Genomic DNA, 27,745 nt, shown 5'->3' on the forward strand with positions numbered 1-27,745 from the left:
GATTTTTTTACAATTATTGTGGGCACGTGACAGTAACTCCCCAAAATTACCTCCTTATTTCACGCGTTCTTTGTTTCAATTGTAATGTTCTTTAAAATTCAAGTGTTCTTTGCTTTGTTAATGTTCTTTCCGCCTTTTTAACCACGTTTTAATATTTTGCGTTTTACTTATTGAGGGGTGTCGTTTTGGGACGTGTGTACGGTGCGCATCGTACAACCGTGTGTATAAACCACAGATTACTGCCGGACTGGAGAATGAAGAAAGTAGGAGTAGGAGGGATGAAATTCAAGTTTCACTACGTTTTTTAAAGTTTTCAATTTTTTTTTTTCAAGGAATGTGTTTTTTAAATTTTGAAAAAGTTTTTACTTTGATCGCCACCTAAATTTAGGTAAATTAATTTTAATATTTCTTATAAAAATACAAAGTATATTAATATTTAATCAGAAAGTAAATATTAAAAAATTACTAAATCTATTTAACTATTACTAAAACAAAATCTGCTGACATTATTAAGGGACACTTGTCAACTTTTAATAAAAAATTTTCCCGTCAAAAGTATTTTTGACATCATCATTTTATTTCTATTAAAACTAAACAAATACAACATTTCTTTCAAAATTAATTAATGAGATATGATTACGCTTTTCAAATAAAGAATATCAGTGAGACTTAATGAAGTCATGCGAATTATACTCTGCCAAGAAAAAGCAAGAATTATTACGAATATATAGACTTTGGCACATGAAAAACGGTGTAGTAATAAGACTATTAACATCAATGTTTTGTTATAATTCCACAATTTTTCCTTGTCCACTAATTTTCTTAAGTTCATCTAGAAGAAAAAGACAACTCATTTTTAAAGTCCTATGTTTTTTTTTTTTTTTGGAGAAAAGTCCTATGAATTCTTTAGTCATTTTCTTTGTATTAATAATTGTCTACATTGTATGACTAATAGTCTAATATTCTATATATGTTTACCTTTTGTTGTCAAACACTTTACTTTTGTACCCCGTTATAAACAATAACGTAGTAATTTACTACTTATATTCTTAATTTATTTAAGACAATGTTGAATTTTCTCCATACATGCGTAAGGGGAATACAAAACTCATTGATTTTAATCCAAATTACCCTTAAATGTATCCTCATAATTTCAATTAACAAATTGTTGAAATAATATGCTTCCTAAGTCTTAACTAACATTATGTATTTATTATATTATTGAAGATTACAAATACATTTTGTTTAACTGCAATTTCGTTAACTAGATATTCCATAACATATTGAATTTTTTTTACGAAGCAGCATACTTTGTATAGGATTGATTGATTGAGTACGTAGTATCAACCAAGTTTGGTGAAGTTTATAGGGAACTTATCTTAACCCTTTGAGGTCACAATTCACAATGCGAAGTTGAGTCACCCTACTAATTATATTTGCTCGGGTATACAAAAAAAAAAGACTAAAGTTATTTTCTATCATGAAATACAATATGATTTTTTTTTTTTTTTGAAGAAAATGTTAGATAGGCTTATATTTTATCAAATCATTTTTCGCTAAAGTAATAATTCATTCTTGAGGAAAAAATACAAACTAACTATGATTGAGTTTCCACGAAAGGGTATCCCATAGGAATTTTGTTTATTTGACATTATACATGTCATACTAATGCATAATTTCCGTCAATATTAGTGAGATGGTATTATATATAATCTCAATCTACTGTGCATAAAATAATAATGATCACTTACTAATTAAGTTATTATTATTACTAGTTATATGATAAAAAAAATATGTTGGGAAAAGTTTTGCAATATTTATGAAATTGAGAAAATACTTTTTAAAAATACTTTACCAATGTAAAAAAACAAATTTATAAGATATTGATTAAAAGTTGTAATTTATTTTATAAATGTGAAATAGTGTCAATGTGTAAACATCAACAATTGGTGAAAAGTTAGCAAATTCATAAGATATTTATTAAAATTTAAAGATATATATTGAAATTTATACTTGGTAATTTGATTTATACATATCATATATATTTAAATTTCATTAAAAATAAAACTCTTAACCAAGAATTTTATCCTAAAACTCTATCCAAAATTTATTGAGAATAAAACAGTTAGGCCCCGTTCTTTAAAGCTGCTCTGCTTTGCTCTGCTCTGCTTTGCTCTGCTCTGCTCTGCTCTGCTTCAATCTGCTCTGCTCTGCTCTGCTCTGCCCTGCCCTGCTCTGCTCTGCTTAAAATTAATACTTAATATTGAATTATTATAATAATAATGTATATTTAATAAAAATAATAATAAATAATTAATACTTAATGATAATAATAATTAATATTTAATAATAATAAATAAATAAATAATATTTATTAATAATAAATAATATTTATTAATAATAATACTTCCTCCGTTTTCTTTTACTTGCAACACAGCCTTGTGGCACGTGTTTTGAGCTCTGGTTTATGTAATGTAAATGGACAAATTTTTCATTATAATTTTTACAAATGATACTTAACTCTATTCTAATTTTCGTGTAAAAATTATATTGATAAAATCGCTCGTTTACCCTCACTAATCATCTCCTAAAACTGCGTGCTTAAAAGGTGTGTTGCAAGTAAAAGAAAACGGAGGAAGTATATAATTAATATTTAATAATAATAATATAATTAATATTTAATAATAATAATAAAAATTAATATTTAATAATAATATAATTAATATTTAATAATAATATAATTAATATTTAATAATATTAATATTATTAATAATAATTAATTTTTAATAATAAAATTTAATGATTATAATAATAGTAATAATAGTAGTAGTAGTAGTTGTAGTAGTAATAATAATAATAATAATAATAATCATAATCATAATAATAATAATAATATTTAATAACAATAATAAAGCATTACAATTATTATTATAGTATTAGTAGTAGTAGTAATAATAATAATAATAGTAATAATAATAATAATAATAATAGTAATAATAACAATATTCGTAATAATAATAATAATAATAATGATAATAATAAAAATAATAATAATAATAATGAAATCTGCTCTGCTCTGCTCGGCTCTGCTTTGCTCTGCTCTTCTCTGCTCTGCTTTGCTGAAATCTGCTCTGCTCTGCTGAAATCTACTCTGCTCTGCCCAGAACCTCAAAAGAACAGGGCCTTAATCGATTTTATCCTAATAATTATCATATCATATACTCTACAAGTAACTATCATAAATACGAAGTAAAACTCATATTCAATCACTCAATTACTGCCTTTATCTGCCTTTGCTGCCAATTTTGGGCATTGTACATCTTTCAAAGCTGAGGTGATGGCCCTTACTAGGGGGTTGGAGCTAGCTAAAAATCTTCAAATTTCGAAGCTAGAGGTACAATTGGATAATCTAGCTTGTGTCCAAGCTCTGCAGCAACAAGTAGTGCCAAGGGGGGAATGTATTCAAGCCTTGCTCTACTGTCAGTAGAGGTGTCAAAACCGAACCGACCCGAAAAAAACTATCCGTTTTGAACTGTAACCCATCCGATATGATTCGAGAAATTCAACACCCAAATCCGATCTGTAATCGAACTGAACTCAACCCGTATCCGAATTCGACCCAATCTGAACGTAACCCGGCACCGATTTGATCCGACCTGAACTCAACCCGAATCCGATTTGACCCGACCTGAACTCTAACCGAACCGATTTGATCCGACCCGAGCTCAACCCGATCTGAAATTGACCCGGCAAATAACCGATCTAATCCGATCTGTTTTGACCCGAACTGATATTAACCCGACCCGATTTTAACTTGATTTGATTTTTACCCGATCCGAATTTAACCAGGCCATAATTAATTTTTGACCTTTTTATTCAAGTTCTTATACTGCTCCGTTATTACTAATAAGTTTACATTTTTTACTACAAAGAAATAATCCGGAGTAACAAGTTTACTTCATGTATATACCAATTATATAAAATTATTTTCTAAGATTTATATTCATCTCATCTAAAATTTGCAACAAATAGTTTGTAATACTTGAACATTAAAACCTCTTCTTTTAACTCGATAAAATATACTCCGTATGATACATGAATGACTTGATATTGACCCAATAATAAGGTAAAAACTCAATAATAACTCTAGTTTAAAAATAACCTTATTTAAATATGAATTGGGTCAGCTCGATTAAAATCCAGCCAAACACAAAAGGAATTGAATTGAAATTGACCAATTTAATGAATCAACGGATCAACGTTATCTTAATCAAACAGAATTTGACCGAACCGAAATCAACCCGACCCAAATTCATCCGACCCGAAATTAACCCGGTTAAACCCGTTTTGAACCCGATCCGAATTTATCCGAACCGAAGATGAACCGATCTGGAGTTGATCCGGCCCATATCCGACCCGGACTCGATAGACCATGACCCAAATTTGATCCGACCCGAATTTGACCCGACCCGAATTATAAGAATAATTTTGACCCGAACATATCCGATCCGAACAGACCCGACCCAAACTCCATCCGGTTATCCGAATTGACACATCTAACTGTCAGCGTCTGCTTAAGGAATCGGGGTGGCAAATTAAGGTGGCACATGTGTACCGTGAAGGCAATAAAGCGGCAGATTGGTTGGCCAACCGCGGAGTCACTCTAGACTCTCAGTTGATTATTATTACTGTTGCTCCGTTAGAATTGAGTCATATTTTAGAGGAGGACGTTAGAGGTGTGGCTTTACCGCGTCTAGTCCCTCCTTAACTTAGGTCGTTTTTTGCTTTGGTTGTTTTGTTTCTTTTTTATTTCTTGTTCTTGCTTTGGCTTTCTTTTCCCTTTGGTTTTTAACCTCGGTGAATCATAAAAAAAAAAAAAAAAAAAAAAAAAAAAAAAAAAAAAAAAAAAACACTTAATTACTCCATACGAGTACATGTAATATGTAATTTAGGTGTTATAATCTGAAGATTGGAAATGATCAAAAGACAAGTACTAATCGGAAACGATTCTATTTTACAAGAAAAAAACAAGGCGTTCGTTAGCTGGTACAGTAGTATATTTCTTCCTCTGCTATCTCTCTCTCTCTCTCTTCCCCATCTCTGTTCACTGTTCTTAAGACTCAAATTCAAAGTCATATCCAATATTTTAATGCCAACACATTCTACAGTTGAAGTATAAATCTCAATCTACTCTTTCTGTAATTCATCTTTGATTACTTGTTAACTTAATTGATTCATTCTGCTCACCTACCCACATCCCTCAGGACATCTACCCTCCAAAAAAGATTATACTTTTCTGAAACCTTTTTATTTCTTCATTACCAAATTAATTGCTTGATTATAATCACCCTAAACAAGAACAGATTTCTTACAAAGTGGGTCCAATTTCAGTTTTTTCCCCAGATTTTTTTTCTGAACAATGCTGAATTGGGTACCTCAAAACCCCACCAAAATCAATTCTATTCTTTCTTGGTATTTCAGTTTAAGCCTTTAGATTGAAGATTCTTTGATTTTTTTGTCCTAAATTATGGCTCTAAAAGCTGATACAATCATTTTGGGATGTGGGGTTCTTTCATCATCTCATGATTTGGGTACTATCCCTTGTTTTGGAGGGTTGAAATTTAGGAAAGATCTTAAGAAATTAGGGAAGTGGGAGTGTTGTTGTAGTGTTTCTGGACAAAGGGCAATCACCCCTGTTGAAGATGAGAAGCCATTGAAGCCTGGGCCCACTGCTGCTGAACCTCAATCCTCTGGGGTGGTTCAAAGAGCTGAGCATACAGGCTTTCATAGGGATTTGAATTCCCTTCCTAGTGAGTTTTTCTGCTGATTTTTGCTGTAAATTGTGTCACTTTTATTGAATTTGGTTTGATTTAATTTGATGTGTATTTAATTTTATTATTATGGTTTTGTACTTGTGGATGAGAGTGTTGTTTGTTGAGATCTGGGTAGGATGAAAAATACAAGCTTTTTTAGGTTTTGCAATGTTATTGAATTTTGTGTGTTTATTTGAATCAATGAATGGTAGAAATTGATATTTTCCTGAAAATTTTGGTAATTGTTTGCATGATGATCTTGCATTGTATGTGATTGTGATGTTACCTATTATAGATATAACCTATTAGAGGTTGCGTGATTAGTTCTTGATAAACTGTGAGATATAGCTTGATATGGTCCGAATGAATCCTAACAATATGGATTAGATTGAAGTGGCCATCCAAGGGTTGGACAACATGGCTGTTTCAAGGAATTGTTATTGGATTTTGGTATAACTTTAACATTCCACATATCTTATTGTGGTGCGTTTAAAAAGTTAGGAAGTGTATGCTTTTAATCGTGAGAGCCACATTGTTTTGCATTGGTAGAGGATACTCCATGCCAACGAACTATGAGGTTTTCATCTGCCCTACAGACTAGTAGACTAGTGCTTTAAATTTCATAAAGTGAGGGCAATGGTTACGAATTTAAAGGATCATTGGTTGGAATTTGCCATGCAATATCCCATGGCATACATTTCTGCTATTAAGTATGCTCTTTACTTCTTTTATTTCGGTTGACTAAATCTCTGTTGGTACAAGTTGGTTTATTAACTTGTCGAAGTAATGTTTCTTGAGTCATAAGCTTTAAAAGTTTTGAATTATTGTAAAATCCTTTCTTTGAAGCAATTAGTGGCTTAGTGCTATAGAGGTAGCTATCCTTGAGCATTTTGGTGATATTCTCTATAATCTATCCTCGTATATAACCCTGTTTACCTTATTGCATTTTATGTGATTGTGATGCAAGGAGTCTTTCCTGTTTTTTTAACCCCGTATGATCTAGGAGTTGTGTGCTTATTCTAGGGTTGAGATATAGCTTTGTTTGGCCTTGGGTACAAGGATCGGATCAGTGTATCCATTCAAGGGTTAGACGTGGGCCCACATGGCTATATTTAAAAAGTAATACTAGTATTAGTATTGGTGTACCATGGTGTCTGTTCTAAGGTTTGAAACTGAATAATTTTGGAGTGGAATGCTATGTGTTGTGAAAGCCTTTTTGTGTCACATTGCCAGAGGCTACTTTGTTTCATTTCCTAATGCCAAGTGTCGTGCTTCTCTCCACCATAGAATTTTGTTTTGGACATTTTGTAGTTTTAGAAAATGATGATGTCTTTAAACGTAAGGCTTACACCACCAGTTGGAAATTTGGAATGCCCATGATAATTTATTTATGCTACTTAGTCCTCCATCACAATATGATTGAAACAATTTACTTTGTTGTCTGTTTTAACATAAGTGAAACATTATGTTAAAACTACATGGAATGATGGAAGGCCTATATGGACTGATAATGGACTATTGGACTGCTATGATTTGATGCCGCTTAAAACTACCCTTTTGTGATGCCCAACTATCACCTCAAATCTCCAATTGCTACTGTACAGCAATTTAAAACCTTTTTTCACCTTCTCACACCTCTACAAGGAATGGAATCAATGAAGATAACATACATACCTGGTAGTGAAGTGCCACCATCATGGATATTCCTTGTTAATTTACAATCTCATTGTCATTTCTTATATTTGTAATCTTTTTATAAAATAAACCATTAAATGATTACACTTGGGAATCTTTAGGGAAGTATAATAAGTTACCATAAAGTTAAGATTTTCAGAATAGCCAGTATATGACAATGTAACCTTACCTCGTAATCCAATGTTTTTTATTCCAAGAATATCTCATTTCTTAATTGACGTAAATGATTCTAAATGAGACTAACAATATAAAATGGAGGGAGTAATAATTTAGTTGATGCTAAGTATGTATGATGTGCAATTGCTATTTATAAAGCAAAATTCTATCAATTCTACTTACGAATAATTGTGCAAATATAGCCCTTTTGCGATAAATTTGCTATATTTTTCCAAAAATTACAAGTATAACTAAACCAAAAAAAAAAAAAAAAAAAAAAAAGGAAGCGATGAATATATCCTAAAGTAAATGAACAAAAGTTGCTTAAGTGGTCTGATTTCTTGAGGTTATTTGCGACTTGTATTAGTAACAATGGATGGATCTACATAGTTTTAACCAGTGATATTTTACATATTTACTGCTCTTGTCTAGTTACTGTAATTCTACAATATTCTCCCTCTCCTCTGGGTATGCGTAAATAATTGGACGATTGTTATTAAATTATTTTCCCTGCAATTTAGTGGCTTCACTCTCATGGTTCACACTGATTAATTTCTCATTGCATACATGATGTCTACTGCAGAACCATTGTCTGCAACTAATCTCACTTTGTCTCGCAATGGTGGCGCAAAAGTCCGGGTCGCTTATCAAGTAAATAGTCATTTATTGTATTTTCATTTCATAATTAAGTGTTTTGTTTTTTTGCTAATATTTCGATTTGTATACATTAACTTAGGGGATACCAGGATCGTATAGTGAGGATGCTGCTCTAAAAGCATATCCAAATTGTGAGACTGTTCCTTGTGACGGATTTGAAGCTGCTTTCAAGGTTCAACTTGTGTTCTTACCATTATATGGTCTGCCACTTGCAATATTAGTGATTTCTGTGCTGTCTTATCTGTTCTGCAGGCAGTTGAACTGTGGTTAGTGGATAGAGCAGTTATACCTATTGAGAATTCTGTGGCTGGTAGTATTCACCGCAATTATGATTTACTCCTCCGGCATAGGCTACATATAGTGGGCGAGGTTCAGTTAGATGTTAACCATTGTTTGATGGGATTGCCTGGGATCAGAAAAGAGGATCTAAAGCGTGTATTGAGTCATCCTCAGGTGCTTAGGCTTTATTTACTCCATACTTAACACAAAATGTAGTGGACTTATTTGAACATGTTTGCTAAACTCTTCCGAGAGGATCATTAATGAGGCATTCTTCAATTAGCGAGTATTCCTTCTTGCAGGCACTTGATCAGTGTGAAAAGACTCTAAGCGACTTGGGCCTTATTAGAATTAGTGCTGCTGATGCTGCTGGTGCTGCACAGGTGGTACTCTAAAACTTTAATGGACTCTCAGTTGATTTAAGGCTGAAGATGTTCTAATGCTCAGCTTGCATTTTCTGACCCAGGCTGTAGCTTCAGAGCGTGAAAGAGATACAGGGGCAGTGGCTAGTGCTCGTGCTGCTGCTATATATGGCCTTAATATTCTTGAAGAAAGAATACAGGTGAATCCTCCCCCTTTCCACAAAAAATTACACAGTGAACATTCATTTAAACAGCTGTATATAATCTGTATCCATCATATTGATGTCAGGTAATTAACATTTGTTTCATGTAGATTCAATGGTGGTAATGGTAGACTGGTAGTCTTCTGTCAACTTGGAATTTTGGATCCTGTTATCATACTTGCTTGTCTACTATGCTTATCATTCTTGATTGTATTTACTTTTGTTTTTGGACTCATATAGGCTATAATTTTGTTTTGTTAAATATCTGATGAATCATTGCAAACCTTATGGATGTGAAACCACCACTCATGCTTTGAATTTACTTCATTATGTACATATAGACCTGATTATGTAAAATAAATACTTTTAAGAACAGGACCAAGATAAGCTTAATATTAGTTGAATGTTGAACAGTTGGAGTAAGCTTGCAATGCCTGAGTTGCGGCATCAATTATGATCGTCTTCCTTGTCAATGAAACCTGACTTGTTAAGAATAGTGTGTTGTTGCAACTTGCAAGTGGTTTATATAAGTATATCTAACTAGCATGTCACGAGATTTGTATGTGCTGAGTTTGAATTTAATTCACTTTGTAAAAACGCTATCTTACTTCTGTCCAAACAATGTAAGTGTCCTAAGTTTTCAGTTTCATGACACACTTTGCAGGATGATGATGATAATGTTACCCGTTTTATGATCCTTGCAAGAGAGCCTATTATTCCGGGCACAGACAAGCCCTATAAGGTATAGTTCTATCTCATCCTAATTCAGAGTAAACATAAGCTGTCTTTAAATTATGTGATAATACAAATTGAAGAAAGGATATTACTCCGACTGCCATTATTAAATCTTCAATGGCCGATTCATTTCTTTTTTGAATTGTGGTCTTGTTAAAAGTTACTAGTCAGGAATCAGGATTTTAATTTTTTTTTTTTTTTTTTTACCAAAATTCAACAAGACTATAGAGGTTGTAATTATGAATTTTCTTGTAACATGTGTGCTTCAGACAAGTATTGTTTTCTCTTTGGAGGAAGGTCCTGGTGTACTCTTCAAGGCCTTGGCAGCATTTGCCCTTCGTAATATCAATTTAACAAAGGTAACGAAACTTTTTGCTGTGAGTCTAATCATTGTAGCTCAGTTTTTACTCAGCTTGTTTATTTCCATGAGTGTTCAGATTGAGAGCAGACCGCAAAGGAAGCGTCCACTTCGCATAGTAGATGACTCAAATAAGGGGAGTCCAAAGTAAGTGATAAATTGAAGGCTTTAGATTTGCAAGTAATATCTTTGTTTGGTGGCCAACATTGTCATGTTGCAAAAGTAGGATAAACACATCAGTTATCCTAGCATAGACATTAACTTATCTTTGGATTTTAAGAAAGTTTACCCTATTTGAGTGTTTGACATTTTGAGTTGATATCCATATTATCTATTGCCTGTGGTTAAGTATAGAATTTGTTTGTTTTCCATCTGCTAATGACATAAGGGAATTGTCCCATTTTTCCTTGTGTTGTCTGTTTGTTATAGAATTTTCTTACCAGATAAAGTTGATTATACTTTATGCCTTTATGGGGTAGTAATTAACTTCAGATTTCTAGAGCTTTGCTTTAATATGCCATCATTAGCTCATGCTGCAGTCTTTGATGTGCTCTAGCCTCTAAGTTAATATACTTTGAATTGGATTCTGAATAGTGGGTGCTATTGAAGCGTCTGCATAGCTTATCTATTTTTGTGGCCACAAAATAAGTAATGTTAGTGTCAAACTGGGTTCTTAGGGGTTTTTTAGCGGAGTATTGGATGAGGATTTAAAAAGTAATACCTGTTAGAGTTATCTAGATGCAGAAATCAGCCTCTTCTGTTCCATCTTAGACATCTTATTTTTCATTCAAGACCCCCAGTCCTCACTCTTTATTGTCCTCTTCTGTCATAATAAGTTGGTGAGTAGAAAATAGGACTTTTATTCTGCAAGGAGTGTATCCCTGGAAAGATATGTTGTGTGGAGACACGGATATTGTATGTGTCCAAGAGTTTCTACTCTGCTATTTTTTAAGGATTTTCTTGTCTTTGGTCCAATATTAAGTGTTGGGTCACAGTTTCCTTATCCATATGGCCATTTCAGTGTGTTGAAAATCCAACACGTTACTTGTCAAATAACATTGGTGCTGGCAAGTCACCTAGACTAACTAGACTGGTTGTGAACTTTTGGGAAAAAATTAAGAGTATTGCAAGCAAAGAAATGGAAATGAGAAATCTGCTTAGAGATACGTTAGAAAGAAAAGTAGGAACATTGGTGCCTTTGAGCTCAGTGGAAGATGATGGAGATTTAGTAGTGTAAACAATGAGGGCTTTGGGGTAAACTTGTTTAAGAGCTGCAAGGTAAGAAAGAATACTACTGATATTTTCCTGGAAAATTGAAGAAATCTCAACAAAGTAGAGAATCCAAAGGATTGATATTTGCTTTAGAGGTAGCACCCTGGTAGAGCGTGTAGGAAAAAAAATGCTCAAGAGTCTCCTGGGACATGGGATGATAAAGGTCATCTAGTCATCTTCTGTCCCATTCTGTATCTCATCTAGTCATCTTATGTTCTATTCTATATCTCATCTGGTCATCTTATGTCCCATTGTCTCTGATTCTACCACACCATTGACATTCACCATTAATAATAATGTCTGGTGGTGTCAATAAGAGATGAGATACAATAAGATAGGTGAGACAAGAGTACGAAATAGAACTGGATCACAATCAATCAAATAAATTTATTGTTTGGTTGATAGTGTTACTAGGAGATTATTTTCCTGGGGTAGAGATGGAGGGTTGTGGTTGCCTTCAGACTTTCTTCAGCAATACTTTAGTTGAGCATTTTTCATCGTTGTCATTCTCTTGACTGTCTAATTGTTGTACCAGATACTTTGACTACCTTTTCTACATCGACTTTCAAGCATCGATGGCAGCACCTGAAGCCCAATTTGCTTTAGGGCATCTGCAGGTTAGTTCTTATTTTGAGTTTTAATTATCAGATCATCATTTTCTACACTTTTGACCATATTATTTCTGCTTCTGTTGCTTAAATGAATTAACAGCTTCAAAATCCAAAAGCATACAAATACTTATATACTTCTGTTATTCATAATATCATGTATGAAGTGAGATAGGATGGACTGCTTGGTATTTATGCTTGGCTGTATTTCAATGATGAATTTTACTGCCAAATTAATTGCTAAAATGGATGGTGTGATAAAAGGTCCTTTCAGATCTGAGGCATTTTGTTCTCTCTTGTTGCAGGAATTTGCTAGCTTTCTTCGAGTCCTTGGTAGTTATCCTATGGATTGCCAACAACAGCCTAATTGATTAGTCATGCGAGCTAGATAAAGCTCGCTAATTCATTTTTCACCGCGTACATATGTTTCTCCTCATTGACGTGAGCTAGAGCTTGCTGATGCAGCTTATTTCTTGTCTCTGTGTATTCACTCCATTCTTTTGTTGCTTTTAAGGTTAAAAGCTTTTTTTTTTTTTCTAAATTATTCTTATTTATCTATGTTTAAAAAAACAAGTCCATAAGCTGCTGCAGGTCATGTTCAAGGCAAAGTTTCATATGTGACTGGCTACACCGTGCGGCCAGCCACAATGTTTTTTTTTTTTTTTTTTTAATTTTTTAAAATTCTTCTCTTTCTCTCTCCTCTTGTTAGCCCACGTATCACTATCACCATTGACCAATGTCAACCCCCAAAATTCTCTATTTCTCTCTCTTCCAATGTCTTCCATGGCTGCCCAATTTTAGCGTCGGGCTGACGGAAGCCATACCTCCTTCGCTCTCCGCCGTCAATTCTTCACCGGAGCAACGCAGAAGATGAAGGTGAATACGCGGATCGGAGGTCGATGGAGGTGATTGAATACGCAGCAAGGATGAGGCGAAATCGCCATTTTTAATTTGATGTTGATTGAAGCTCGTAGAGGTTAGAGGAGTGAGAAATACTTTGGTTGAATGAATTTCACCAAAAGTTCAGTGGGTACTTGTACTGGGTAATGAATTATGAATGGAGTTTTCTTGTAGTGGAAATTATGAATGGAGTTTGGATTTTGGGGAATTTTATTTTCTTTATTTAATTATTTTTATTATGATGTGGTGGTTGGAACCGGTGGTTTGGTGGCTACATTAGCGGTGGGATTGGTGGTTAGGTCAGGGGTTACTAGGTCGGTCCGGGGTTACTAGATTCAGTCAGGGGTTACTTAGTCGGTCGGGAGTTACTTGATCAGGGGTTACTAGATTCGGTCAGGGGTTACTAGTTCATCAAGGGTTACTTGGTCGGAGGGGTTACTTGGTCACGGGTTACTAGTTCGGAGGGATTACTTGGTCAGGGGTTACTAGTTCGGTAGGATTACTTGTGTGTTAGCTGGCCACACACAAAACCTGCTGCATGTTCAATGGGGAAGGCAAACAGGACTCCTTTAGAACCGGAAACTGTTATTAGCTTCCGAATATTTATTGAGCTTCTAATTGTACATTATTAGTTAATGACCAGGCAAAAAATGCAAATTATCTTTCTGTCAAGGTTTTTTTTATTTTATTTTTTTTATTTATTTTTATTATATCCTGCTCAAGAGGCTCAAAATCTTTTCTTTTTGGAAAACTAAAAAAAAAAAAGCTACCCCAGATGTAATAAGTTTTTCCAGTTTTATAAATAAATTTCAAAATCTTCAAATAAATTGATAATTTAAAGGAAAGTTGATGGTTTTAACCAACTAAAAAACCTCTTGAGGTATCATGTATTTTCAGGTCTTGGAAAAATAAAATAATTGTCTAAAATTAAAAGCTATAATTCACGCTTTAATAATAATTTTGGTGGTTTTGAGATGTGGTGTCGAAAGCTTTGTTATGGTAGTGGGTGTATTCCATGGCTTATAATGTTGTTTGGAACCATATATGATGAGCTATGATCACTAATCGATCACGTAAAGGCTCATTGTAGGCTTGTAGCCTTGAATTAATTGAGGAAGATGTGTACACAAGCAGTTATATCGGCAAATTAAAGGCAAAATGGATGGTCCAAAGTCCAAACTACCCAAAAGGCCTTTCACGGTGTCGTGGGATCCATGGAATTAATTCCGACCTTTTTTTTTTTTTTTCCTTTCCAGGATAGGAAAACCAAAAAAGATCCAAAACTGAAGTTTATAATACACGAAATCAAATCAATTACGATGTTTTGTGGTTTGGACATTTGGTGTGGAAAACTCTTAGGATTGTAGGGAATGCATCCTTAAATCACATAATATTGTTTGAGACCAAATAACCATTTATGTGCTTTATATGTGGCATCAATCTGATAGACTGACTATGCAAAACATAGCTCATATACATTAACCCACAATTGTGGTAGGCCATATGGTACTCAAGTCCAACTTAGAGTTGCATATCAGCATATGATAGTTGGCACTAGAATTCTCATACATATATAAACCCTTAAAGATCAGATACATAGCTAAAGTGGAGAGACATTTATTTATGCAAGCCGGCTATCCATAGAAGAAACTGCTTGGAAGTCGATTTCGATCACTTTAACTCCTTGAGGAAATCTTGATTGTCTACAAGAACCTGCAAAAAATTAAAAATCAAGGAAACTCTGAAATCAGTACCTTCCCTTCTCACTTGGCAAAATTCTCATTTCATGTCATCAACAAGAAAGGTGCAGCTCAGAAACAAGACTAAGGTGCCTAATTTTGCCTGCCATAGTACTTCGTATATATTTACCCACCAAGCAGGAAAAAAATTATAGATGGTCAATTCATTATCAACTACATCCATAGTAAACTCTCTTTTAACAAAAAAGGGATAGTAGTAAAACAAATCAATCCAATATGATTTGCAGTAAGTAGGATTTTTCGGAGGTAGAAAATTATTCTAAAAGCTCAAAACTTACAGCTACAGTGTACAACTTAATGCAAAGTTTGGATTTGGAATTCAGGTGTATTCGTCAAAAAGTTGGTTGTAAAACAAATCAATCCAATATGATAATACCAATTTTCTGACCTGCTAGTTCAGGTGGAGACATTTTAGGCCCATGTCATGATTGATACGGAGTATATCTATGTTTGGGTGTAGTTAAAGTTATGATACAGTTATTTTGGGTCGGGTATTACTGGTTGGGTCTGCTTTTCCAGGTATAAGTAAAATAAAGGAGACAGCTTACTTTGAGACCTTGCATTGATGTACTTGCACAAAAATCAAAGATGACTACGCATGCATATATTGAGTGTTAGAAACAGTTCTACCCTACTTGCTTGTAAAAACAGAATAAATGCACTCACAGTTTTCCAGCCATCTGGGTCCAGAAAAGAGACAATCTTAGTGTTAAGCCCGGGAATAGGACCAGGTTGTCGGGTGATCTTTCCTCCAAGTTCTTGGTGAACCAAGTTGACAACCTCAGCACTTTTGTAGACATCATCAGTACCAATAGCAACCTATTGGATAACAGATTCAGAATATCAATAATTATAGTAAAATCACAAAGAACATGATAGCTATGAAGGCGTAAATTCACACAAACCTGTGCGTATGCATTTCCCTTAGTATACTCAGTCACACCATAATTGTAAGTCAACTCCAGAACAGTTGTCTCCTCTTCAGGGGCATACCCCATCATAGCTATGGTGTACTTTATATGAAAAATTATAGAACAAATTAGCAAGATCCTAACAGGAATTCATGAGTAATAGGACTAGAGCTGCATTAGAGATTCGTGAATAAATAATAGGACTAGGGACTAGAGCTGCATTAGAGATTCATGAGTAAAAGCTTAGCATACCTTTTGTTCAGGTCTATCAGTTTTCTTAACTACCTTCATCCCCAGGGCCTGCAATTATAAGAACAAAAAGTTCCTTAGTAAAGATTGCTAACCAACTACCAAGTAAAATCAAACTAAACCATCAGATACAATAAGTGTCCATGTTTACGTGCGTGGGCTATATGGCTATATGCATCAAGCTCTTTCTTCAGAGTGGCCTTACGTTGACACAATTTTAAGTTGCAAAAAATATAAGAAAATACAAGGATTCAAAAAACAGCACAAATAAAAGGATTTAAAAACGACATATAGAACTTGAAGGATTTTATGTTCAGTGCATTGCGCACAAGAAACCAGAAGATAATTCACAGTATCTAATAGTTGGCCAAAAGTGAGGGATAGATACTTTGAGTTTTGACATCCAGAAACAAAATTTCTTCATGATGACATGATTTTGAAAATTCTTGCAAGCACAATGAAACCAGCACAAATAAAAGCCATTAAATACCTTTTCATAGAACTTGATAGCACGCTCTAGATCACCAACACGAAGCATTACTTGGCACAGTGGTTCAGGAGTTGAACTTCTCTGAATCAGCTCAAAGACGTAACCAGTAGGATCCTTCACGAAAGCTATCACAGTTGATCCTCCTTTCACTGGGCCAGGTTCTCTGGTGATGGTACCACCCTTGGCTCGGATGTCTTCAACCATTTTGTAAACCTGGAAGAAAAGAAGGTTACAAATCAGGTTCTAAAATTCATATTGAACCTTCACGTAGACAAATGTCACTTACATCTGGTGTAGCAATTGCAAAATGTCCAAACCCTGTCCCAATATCATAATGATCCACTCCATAGTCTGTAGAGGCCAATATAAAACTACAATGTTAGTATATAGAGACAATATATTCATCTAAGAGTAAGAGCTTTCCTTCTTGGACATGTTAACAATCTCCATATGATAACAAAGGATTCGCAAAAGGAACTTCTAGGTGTTAACAGCTAAGTCTTCCTTCACTAAATCCACAAGGCAGGCTGTGATCAAGAAAATACAATTCCAGCTGAAGAATAATATCTAAAAGGATTCTAAACCTGAACCCACCTCCTCTGAAGTAGTCCAGAGGTACATATAATAGTAGCATGGAAGTAAAGGTTTATAAAAATCAGACATATAGTACACTGTTTAGTTTTTACTCACTGTATGTTAGTTCCACTGCAAAGTGGGACTCCTCTGGGCCAAACCCAAGAAATGCATTGGAATATTTCTCCTCTGGAAACATCTCGCTTCCTCAGCAGCTTCATTCCGAAACATTCTGTGTAGAACCTGACATGCGAAGGGGAAAAAAATGAGATCTTAGTTACATGAGACAATTGTATCACAAATAATCACTGCTGGAAGTCTGCCAAGGGCATACTTAATGGTCTTGTCAAGATCTCCGACACGGTACACAACATGCAGAAATCTCCTCTTATCTTTCTTTGGGAATTCCAACAACTCTGCATTAGGTGCAGCAGCTACACCCTCGGCCATTACCAAATTGTTGCAACTTAGCTGGGAAAAAAGAAAGACAATTATCAAACAATCATAAATGGCAAACCCCTCTTTCCACACATAAGAGAAAAACAGATAAAAAGCCTCCAATAACCTCTAGCTTATTAACTTGATAAAGAATCTAGACCAACAACAGCATATAATTCTTGATATATGCAAGAAAAACTATCAGCAATGACAGATAAAAAAATCACAGAAAAAAGTCCAATCAGAACCTAGTGGATTCTCTAATATAAAGCTAAATTAAGCTATTAGCACCACAAACACACACTAAACTAGTAAACCATGTGAAAATTGTGAACAGAATCGACGACTACTACAGACTAAATTTGCAATGCTAACTGATTTCTTCCTATAAAATCTAACAGATGGGAAGATCATCTTGTATGCAAAGTATTGAACAGTATATACATCAAGAGAAAGTTATACTCAATACCGAAACTTTATCATCAATGATCAATCATGCAACAATCCAGCATTCATCCATTCACTAAGTCTCAAGTGGTAAATAAGTAAACGATGTTACGCGTAACTAATAAGTTGAGAAAATGCCTTCCAAGTCCCACTTAGTAAAACCTCAAGCTAATCCAAAACATATTATACCACAAACCAACTTTATCAATCACACAACAATCCAGCATTCATTTCATTCACTAAGTCTCAAGTCGCAAATAAGTAAACGATGTTACGCGTAACTAATAAGTTGAGAAAATGCCTTCAAATACCCACTTAGTAAAACCACAAGCTAATCCAAAACATATACTACTACAAACCAACTTTCGTGCAATAGGGCTGAATGGCATAGCATATCAAGACTAAGTCATATTGAAACATCATCCTCAATCCAAAACAAGAACCAGAATTAAAACATCATTCTCTAGTTCTCAAAAAATTAAGAGATGAGCAATATACTGCTTCAAAGGAACAACACAATTACTACAATCATATACTCAACACGAAAATCCCCAGCAATTTCGCTTAAATCGTCATTTCTGGGGTCTCAGGAGGCCAAGATGTACACATAATTGATTGAGGCTAGTTGTGATGATCTCAACATAGGATTATGTAAGGTTCTTTAAATGGCTTTAACATAATTTTCCTAATGTGTTTGTTAAGGCAAGGTGATGGAAGGAAAGGAAATTACAAACACCCAAGTCATTTAATTTCACCCAAATAAAAACTTAGGGTAGGTAATAAAATGTGCTTTAACATTAAATTATAGGCTTGAAATCATATAATTTATAATTAAATTACTAAGAACGAATCACGTGAAAATTCAAATGGAAGTTTGATTCTTCATACCATTTTTGTCAGTAAACTGAACCTAGCAAATAATCCTAAACCCAGAATTATAAACAATTAATTCAGAGATGAACAGCCCAGAATTTCTAGCAAAAATGGTGTCACAAGATTGATTTTTTATTACTATAAATACATGCAAATGCATATTAAAGGATTGTTACACAGAATACAAGCCTTAAAAAATGAGAGAGGAGAGAGAAAATACCTGAAAATAGGGAGATGAGAAGTAGTGACAGAAGAAGATACTATGATCAAAATTACAGTTTCAAGGGATTTTATAGACAACTTTTTTTTTTTTTTTTTTTGAGGGAAATTTTATAGAGACTTCTAGTCTAGAAAAAAAGCAGATATGCTCACCCGGCTGTGAGTTTTTCGGTAGGACAGACAGGTGTTTTTACTTTTTAAGGATGAGTCAACGATTTGGATTTGTCCGTCGATATTGTATAGATCTAGTATTCACTCTCTTTCAAAATAATTAACAACTTTATATTACATAGTAGTATAATAATTAAGAATATAAAGTTATAAAATAAATTGCATAATGTAAAGTAGAATTTGTAGATTTAGGGCCTGTTCATATTTACTGAACTGAGCTGAATTGAACTGAACTGAACTAATTGGAGCTGAACTGAACTGAACTGATTGGAACTGAACTGATTGGAACTGAACTGAATTGAGCTGAAATAAATATTTTATGTGAGAGGGAAATTAAGAGCTGAACTGAACTGAACTGAACTGAACTGATTGGAACGGAACTGAACTGAACTGAAATTAAGTAAATGTGAATAGGCCCTTAATATATACTTTTATAATATAATAGGTGATCATTGTTATTTATGGTAGTGTATCAATTACATTAGACTAAAGTGAAAATTGTCAATTATTTTAAAATAATAGAGGAAGTAATCAAATACTCGCATTATGATGATTTTTTTTTTTGGTAATATTGAACAAAGTTATGATTTTTTTTTTAAATGAAACGTCATGATATACACTATAAAAAGCTTTTAGATTGTAATTTTAAAAATTGAATAAAAAAGTAGAAATGATGTTTCATGTGGTTATCCCCTCAAAAAAAAATGTGGTAATTTGTTATGTTGATTTTATCGAAAAAATAATTAAATTATAAAGTAATTATTTTGGGGGTTCGCTTTCGGTCAGAATTAGGACTTATGTGTGTCGGTTATTTGCGTAGGTTTCTTGATATATAGGCCTACAATCTGGCCCATAGTAAGGAGCCTCCACAAAAAAAACATGCGTTTCACGATTTCACTGTTTCAGTAATAATGCTTACAAGCTGAGTGTACTTACGTACAATTGTACATTACTCGTAATAGTTTACAACAATAGTGATGGAAAAGGGAGAGGAAGGAAAAAGAGGGAAGGGAAAGGGAGGTGAGGAGAGGGAGAAGGAGACCTTCCATTTTCCTTCCAAATCTCTCCAACAATGGAGGGATTTGATTTATTAAAAATGGAAGGAAAATAGATCCTCCAATTCCCTCCTCTTTCTTCCTTACATTAGATATCCAAATAAGGGAGAGCATGCATCCCTCCATTTCTTTTCTCTTCCTTTCCCTCCATTTCTATTTATCCAAACATAGCATTAGTGCACATCGTACAAGTGAGGTGTATGATAGAATTTGCGATTATTTTGGGATGTTGTATTGACAATTATCCTAATGTAAAGTAATACGTCAAATAAAATGTATGTGCGTGTTTGAGTGTTTGACAGGAAATAGAAATTGAGGGGGGTTTTTTTAATTATTTATACGCAATTCTCTGATTTTATATTATGTCCACAAGCATGATGAGTCAAGCACTTTCTTTTGGAAAAGTTACATTCGAAACATACAAATCAACAAAAATATTAAGCATCTGATTCCAAAAGGCCATTATGCTTGTTGCCACTTCGAAGAATTATATACCTTATGTAATGCAATTTAACTGCAAAATTTCACGAGTGCCATATTGGAACTCTCTCCTTTTCATAATCGCAATAATTTGATTTATACACACTATATATGCGCTATCTTAGAAAACAAGCGCACGGGCACAGGATTCCCATATGGCAGGATGACTGTAAAATTTGTGGTAAGAGTTAAAGCCTTGAGACATCGTTTTGACATATACTGTCATTTTAAAAGGACAGGCACCTCTCCAGCTTCCCCAACCCATCCTCAGATAATGAACTCTATTTCAGAATACAGATAACCACAGTACAGAAAACAAAAATGCATCATCCAATTGCTAATCTCTTCACACAAATGCATTCCAAAACCAATCATAAACGAGGAAAAATTTCGTACAAGCATCCTATAACAGAGTTTCAGAATCCAATACTGTCTACTATTTGCTATTATGCTATATATCAGAAAAGATTCAATACAAAGACAATTTACTACAAAGAATATGTCTACCAAGCATGAGTAGTAACTGGCAATTCAAAATCAAAACAAGGGAGCTTAGGATTTCCATACACTACGATAAGGATGAGGTTATACCAAGCATCACCTAGAACCTGTACACTGCCACCACTTGGGAAGAATAAAAAAGGTTACACGTTCCTCCAACAGTGGACTACAAATGTAAACATTTCCTGGCTTTGGATTCAAACAGGCACACGTTTCCCACGGTATCGATCAAACAACTGCACAAATGAAAACACAAAGTTCAGACTAAAGGAAAATATTGTTTCTTTGAACTCAACAAATGCAGAATATAATAATCAAATGCCAAGATTTTAATAATCCCAGCAATTTGAAGTATAATATGAAGAGGCACAGTCAAACTAAAATAAGTCATTTAAACCTAAGTTTTTTCCTTTTTTTTACTAAAAGGTTTTAATCCAAACCAAACTCTGCATAACCAGTTGAAAAACATCTCATAAAATAACTTAGGCTTCACAAAGTTGATTTGAGTAAAACGGTAAACTTGTGCTTCTGAAGAAAAAATTAGTCTGAGAAAACAGCACAAGGCACCCTACTTGAACTAGAGTTTACGTAGAAAACTTCAAGGCATGCTCCTAAAGCATGATATAAACGTATTGCAATTCATCAGGTATTAATGCCATTCTTTGTCAATTAGGTTAAAATAGCAAGAGTCATGATTTGCAAGACAGATAATCTAACTACTGGAGCTCTTTCAACTTGTCCAAATGGTCAATTAGAAAATATAAGTAAACTCTATAAAAATATATTGCAAAATCATGAATTGAAAACATATTGCAAAATGCAAGCAACATGCCTAATAAAAAAGTCAAAAGCCTAACAAATGGAATCCATCAGGCTAATTCCTTCCCATCCCAACAAAACGGCACAGCTATGACAAATCTAGTAATGAAATAAATTAATCACAAAATAATGAATATGTACAAAAATTTAGGGCAACAAAACCAGTCCTGATGTCAAATAATTTAGATGCCACATCCAGTATAAAATGTACCAGCATGGAGAATTAAAGAACTTCGAAGAACATTCTCCACTTACACATGAAAAACTAGCAAACGACATGGCTTCAATATGTTGGAATAAGCACAGTATAGCATCACAGTTTTCCTTAGATACAGACAGAATGTCTAAAATTATTACTCTCTCCATACCTAAACAACAGCCCCACATTTTACAGGGGAGTACAGTTTAGGAGAGGGATTGTAGTGGGTATTGTTGATCAAAGTTGAATAAATAAGGAAGGTAACGGGGATAATTATTATCTTTATGCTTTGTTTGGATTGAAGGAAGTGGAGGGAAAGGAAGGGATTGGAATGGAGGGATGGAGTATCTTCCATTTGGATAGCAAATGAGAAACTAGGAAGGAAGGCAATCAGAGGGGAGAATAATGGAGGGATTAAATTGTAAGAAATTGATCTCTCCAACAATGGAGAGATTTAGAAGGAAAACACATCATTCTTTCCTACCCTCCCTTTCCCTACTTCCCACCCCTTCCCCTCCGGCCCTCCCTCCCTTATTTTCCTTCCCCTTTCTCTATCCAAACGTAGTGTTAGGGGAAGCGAGAGAAAATATAGTGGGGTTAAAAAAGTTTTGTTAATTTTAGTGATAGAAAAAGAAGTTAGTAGATGATGGAACACACCCAAACGAAAGATGGGGCTTTTGATAAGAGATACAAATTTTAGAGAAATCGGACTTCTATTTTGGACAGAGGGAGTATTCATTCAACTAGTCTCCATGATCAAACAACAGAATTCAGTGACATTCTTTGTCATAGCCTTGGCTCCCAACAAGTCAAAACTAACAGAGAAGCTTTTCTCTTGAGAATAATAGTGGAACATTTCAGGTAACAATGGTAATAACAGATCTACAAGTTCATTTTAGTGCCGAGGTATGGCCAATTTCCACTTTGGTAGTAAACTTATAATGGTATGGAGCAGAGGTTGCGCTCAATATCTTGGGCAAGTATTATCTTTTCACAGTTCTTTCAACATTTTTTAATGGCCTTTGACTCTTTGAGGACAAAACCATGTCCATCTAGTCTAGAGTCTAAACACAGGAGGAAAATTTTCCATCAATTACGTATGTGATTTAATCGACTTTTTTTTTTCTTCCATCAATTGAGGTATACTCATGTAAGATCCAAGAGTGCTAATTCATCTTCTCTAGACAGCTCATTTCTTTTTTCTTTAGGAAACAAGAAGCCACCCAAGACCTTAATCTTCATTGTAAGCAAGACAAAAGTACGCCGCAATTACATCCTCAATGGCCTCCGTGCCACACCCAACCCAAAGTCCCAACTAGTAGAGTATTCATCCAGATTGATTTCAACTCATTTTTTTTAGATGAAATGTAGCGTAAAGAATAAATTTTTAAAAAATAAACTAAAGACTAGTCATTTTCTGCTTTTGGCTTCCTTTTCAACAAAACATGATATTAATTCTTTCTCTATAAGCCAGCCAGGGGAAGGGAATTACTCACGCCTTAAAATGAGAGGTTAGGCCAATATTTCATCATTGAGGTGCCTTATAGTGAGTTAGCATTAACTAATTCATAAAAATTAAGCAATCAAACAATACCAGATAATACAGCAATCATAGCAACTGCAGCCATTAAATATAAAAATTTGTACATGACCACTTTTTGTGAGATTAAAAGAAATGAAAATTCTAGATCTGACTTAGAATAACCAAAGATTAACTGTGAAAAATATATATATATATATATATATATATATATACACATACCGATCTGATATATGGCTGTTGGAATATCCAACCAAGAACGGGAATTCTCTGGACAAAAACTGACAATGTAGGCCAAAAACCACTGTGCAAAATAACCAATCCTCAGTAACAGGAAATACCATATACAAGAAAGTAGAACATCTATTTGAGAGTAATTAAATACCTGAAGAGTACAAGAAATCCATAAGATTCCAAAATCATGCCCACTATCGGCCAGCCTATCACAACAAAAAAGAAGCCAGCGCCAAAGGAGATTGTTCCCTGAGCATAGCAAAAAGATTGCAGTAAGTATAAAACACCTAGTCGCCTAGAAATACAGAAGCCTAAAAAAAAAAAAAAGGTGGTACTATTGAACAGAAGCATGCCTTATAATTTGAAGGCTTCATGAAAAACTGCAGAGTGGACGTCAGTCCAATGGTTAGTCCCAACCCAGACAGAAAGAGGATCTGTGCAAAGAACGCATAGAAAGAAACAAAATCATGAATGAGGATAAGTATTAAGTTATGGAGGAATAAAAAGGGTCAGAATCATGGGATAGTGATATGAGAAAAGCACTTACATTTCCCATTGCAAGTAATCCTTTGTCAAACAAGAAAACAACTCCAAGGAATGTGAAAAAGACGCCAAATCCAGTCAAGCCTAATCCAATCTCTGTATTCAATTCAGAAAACATCAAGAAAAGCATGACCAAAATCACAAGTATACGAAGGGATAACGCACTACCAATTTTCTTTGCCAAATTTCATTATGATGAGATATATCACCATTTGAGTACAAGCAAAATAAGTGTATAGACAATATCCAATAATTGACAATACTTTGTTACAACTGGGCTTCACAAAGTAAATTCTTGACTGGTGCACCAAAAACTGAAAAACATACATCATACCAATTTTACGATACTATTTTTCAAATAACACATCACCACACTTATTGGGCCAAACTAGCTCTAAGACTACTTGCTACATATTCTCATAGCTTATTTTGTTCCTAGACATTCTAGTAGGCGTAGTAGCTCTTGTTAGTCTTTTCACAGACGATTGTGGTTTGGTGTGGTTGTTAGACACTTAACGTTAGTTCTTAAACCAGTTATTTTGAAAGCTTTTGGAAAACCAGTTATTTTGGAAGCTTTTGGAAATCCCTACCCTAAACTCTAAATACCGGTGCTTGGTGGCTCGGTGCTCACCAGAGTCATCACTACTTCACTGTCACTATACTTAAAATTAGAGTAGTGTTACGACTAAAAGCTACTCAAAAAACTATTATCAAACTTGCACGAAGTGTCCCCTGTATATGAAGAGGGAGGTACATAATTCAAAGCCAGCTTAATATTTTCTAGGTTGACTAGAGGGCTGAAAAGATAAGGCATAGAACACAGGATGGATACCAATGGTTAGAGTCTTAAAGATGCTTACAAGCGCAGACTTAAGCACAAAAGCATCTTATATAAGTTAAAAAGAATGCCATTCATTAAACAGGAAATGTAGGCATTGGCCAAAACACAACAGATTTATCTCAAAATCATTTGTAGTCTTATCAATCTATTAGAAACCAAAAATTACAGGAACTGTACACTTGTAATCAGAAAAATACCCTGGATTGAAAAGAAATTCTGCCACACACAAAGGTCACTACCATTTACTATCCCACAACATCTTGACAAGAATGTCACTTATTCAATATGAATACTACGTTCTACATCAAAACCCTTGCTGGTTTTTATGTCATAAAACTGAATGTGTACTCCGATTCATAAAAAAACAGTTATCCTATAGTCCACTCAAGATATTTCAAAATTGCTATCACCTTCTAAAACAAGGCAATGTGTTCTATTTCAAAATTGCTATCACCTTCTAAAACAAGGCAATGTGTTCTATTTCAAAATTGCTATCACCTTCTAAAACAAGGCAATGTGTTCTATTTCAAAATTGCTATCACCTTCTAAAACAAGGCAATGTGTTCTATTTCAAATTTGCTATCACCTTCTAAAACAAGGCAATGTGTTCAAAAATCTCTTTCTAAAACCATTCACCGATAAGTTTGCTCAAATGTTAGTTCACTAATACTCTGTTAACTAACAAAATAATGGTAAAACAAAACACATGTAATCATACAAAGTACCATTCTTTTTAAGAACTATTGCATTAGTTCAATACCTGAAAATCAACAGAAAAAATTGCAACCTCAAACCAAATTGTATGAAAATCAAATTTACACAATATAAATCATATATAAGTGTACTCTCCATTATATTTGTTCAAATTAGTCAACAAGTTTTCTTCATATCCAAAATACGCAATAGATAAAGATCAAGAAAACATTAAATTTTACTCACTTTTTCTGTCATTCATCTCGAACGAAACCATTTTTGCCAACTGAATATAATACAATGATCAACTGCTCGCAAAACCAGGAAATCAATGCAATGTTATCTGCATTAGAAAAATCAATAAGAGGAGAATCAGATCAAATCAAAATTCGCCAATTCGCACAATTAGGTCATTCATTTTCGATTAATTCCAACAAAACCTGTGAAATTCACTTCAAATCTGTCCTCCACACCTCCTAACAAAAACTAATTTCAATCAAAAAAAAAAAAAGAAACCTAATTTCAAAAATCACAAGATTTCCACTGCATTTGACATCAATTTAACTCAAAAAATCAAAACATGATACAATAATGAACACAATAAAACAAATACCTGTAAAACTTGCTTCAAGTTCGTCTTCAACTCCTTCTGCATTGAAATTGAACCAACAAATTAGAATCAGATGAAAACAAGAATCGAAAGATCAAAAGAATCATCATCGAATTTCACTCGCACAATCAAGAAATAGAAATGATGAGAGAGAAACCTCGCCGGAAAATTCGACGGAGATGAAGAGGAGAGAGAAACCGGAAAGTTGGTTGATAGGCTTCTTTGTTCGGTCGCCGGTGAACGGAGAGAATGGTGTAAGGCTTTCTCAGTTACTAATCTTACTACTACGAGTAGTATGAAATGTGAATGGGTTTTGGTCTGAAATTATATTTTTGGTACATTTTTTCATGGACCGAATCTAGTCCAATAGAAAAGCAAATCTAGCCCAAAAATAATGTGCTTATGCAGTTTTTGGGCCCAATTGTTTAGGTAATTTTTGAAATTTTTTTTTTTTTAAGAATCTGGTGTTGATACATGACACATTGACACACAGTTTTGAAAAGATATACTCGTAGTAAAAGTTGACACGACAGCAAGACATGAAACGGATAGGAAAATTTTAGAGGTGATCAAAGTTAGCTCGGCTCATTGGATCGGCCCGACCCAGCCTAATTTTGGCAGAATTTTTCGGGCTGAAATTTAGTCAGGCCCGTCTCGACCCGATTTAAATTTATTGACGAGTTTGGGAATGCATTTTTATGCATATTTAGTTGATTTTTAGGTCCGGCTCGAAAATGGCCCAAAAAGCCCATACGGCCCGATCGTTTTGGGCGGGTTTGGGTACAAAAATTTCGGCTCGAAGCTTGGCAAGGCCCGAGAAGTGTGCTTATTTTTTTGCTTTGGCCTGGCCCGCCCAATAATCACCTTTAGAAGATTTGGATTAGCTTCTATACGACACATATAATTAAGCAGGTTGGGTTAGTGTTGAAATTCCCAACACCCAACACGATATTAACTTCACCTAGGAAAAAAAAAACAATAATTTATGGATCTAAAGATTAATATTTTGAATGAGGCTAACCATTTTTTATATAACACAATAACTAGATAAGGAAATAAGG

At 34.2% G+C, this 27,745-nt stretch overlaps 2 protein-coding genes and 1 pseudogene across 3 annotated transcripts; 1 reads left to right on the plus strand and 2 right to left on the minus strand.

Annotated features, from left to right (window-relative positions):
* The first annotated feature begins 5,076 nt into the window (after nt 1-5,076).
* Nucleotides 5,077-12,679, plus strand: LOC145579566 (arogenate dehydratase/prephenate dehydratase 1, chloroplastic-like). Its single transcript, XM_081636808.1, has 11 exons — nt 5,077-5,810; nt 8,248-8,315; nt 8,401-8,493; nt 8,574-8,774; nt 8,903-8,983; nt 9,067-9,162; nt 9,830-9,907; nt 10,170-10,259; nt 10,338-10,405; nt 12,066-12,147; nt 12,444-12,679. Exons 1-11 carry the CDS (start codon nt 5,528-5,530, stop codon nt 12,507-12,509), a joined length of 1,206 nt encoding a protein of 401 aa, XP_081492934.1. The 5' UTR covers nt 5,077-5,527; the 3' UTR covers nt 12,510-12,679.
* A 1,750-nt stretch (nt 12,680-14,429) lies between these two features.
* Nucleotides 14,430-19,116, minus strand: LOC145579567 (putative lactoylglutathione lyase; annotated as a pseudogene). The gene is made up of 9 exons (XR_014099162.1): nt 19,000-19,116; nt 17,356-17,492; nt 17,139-17,264; nt 16,735-16,799; nt 16,449-16,661; nt 15,962-16,009; nt 15,704-15,811; nt 15,465-15,617; nt 14,430-14,751 (listed from the first exon to the last, which is right to left on the minus strand). The product of XR_014099162.1 is annotated as a putative lactoylglutathione lyase (transcript).
* A 1,922-nt stretch (nt 19,117-21,038) lies between these two features.
* On the minus strand, nt 21,039-26,982 carry LOC145579568 (vesicle transport protein GOT1-like). The gene is made up of 8 exons (XM_081636809.1): nt 26,842-26,982; nt 26,688-26,723; nt 26,321-26,417; nt 24,545-24,636; nt 24,351-24,431; nt 24,149-24,246; nt 23,986-24,067; nt 21,039-21,441 (listed from the first exon to the last, which is right to left on the minus strand). The coding sequence occupies exons 3-8, from the start codon at nt 26,349-26,351 to the stop codon at nt 21,403-21,405; spliced, it is 423 nt and encodes a 140-aa protein (XP_081492935.1). The 5' UTR covers nt 26,352-26,417; nt 26,688-26,723; nt 26,842-26,982; the 3' UTR covers nt 21,039-21,402.
* Between the last annotated feature and the right edge of the window lie 763 nt (nt 26,983-27,745).

This window comes from Chenopodium album, chromosome 14 (assembly GCF_948465745.1).
Source record: "Chenopodium album chromosome 14, dcCheAlbu1.1, whole genome shotgun sequence".
NCBI lineage: Eukaryota > Viridiplantae > Streptophyta > Magnoliopsida > Caryophyllales > Amaranthaceae > Chenopodium > Chenopodium album.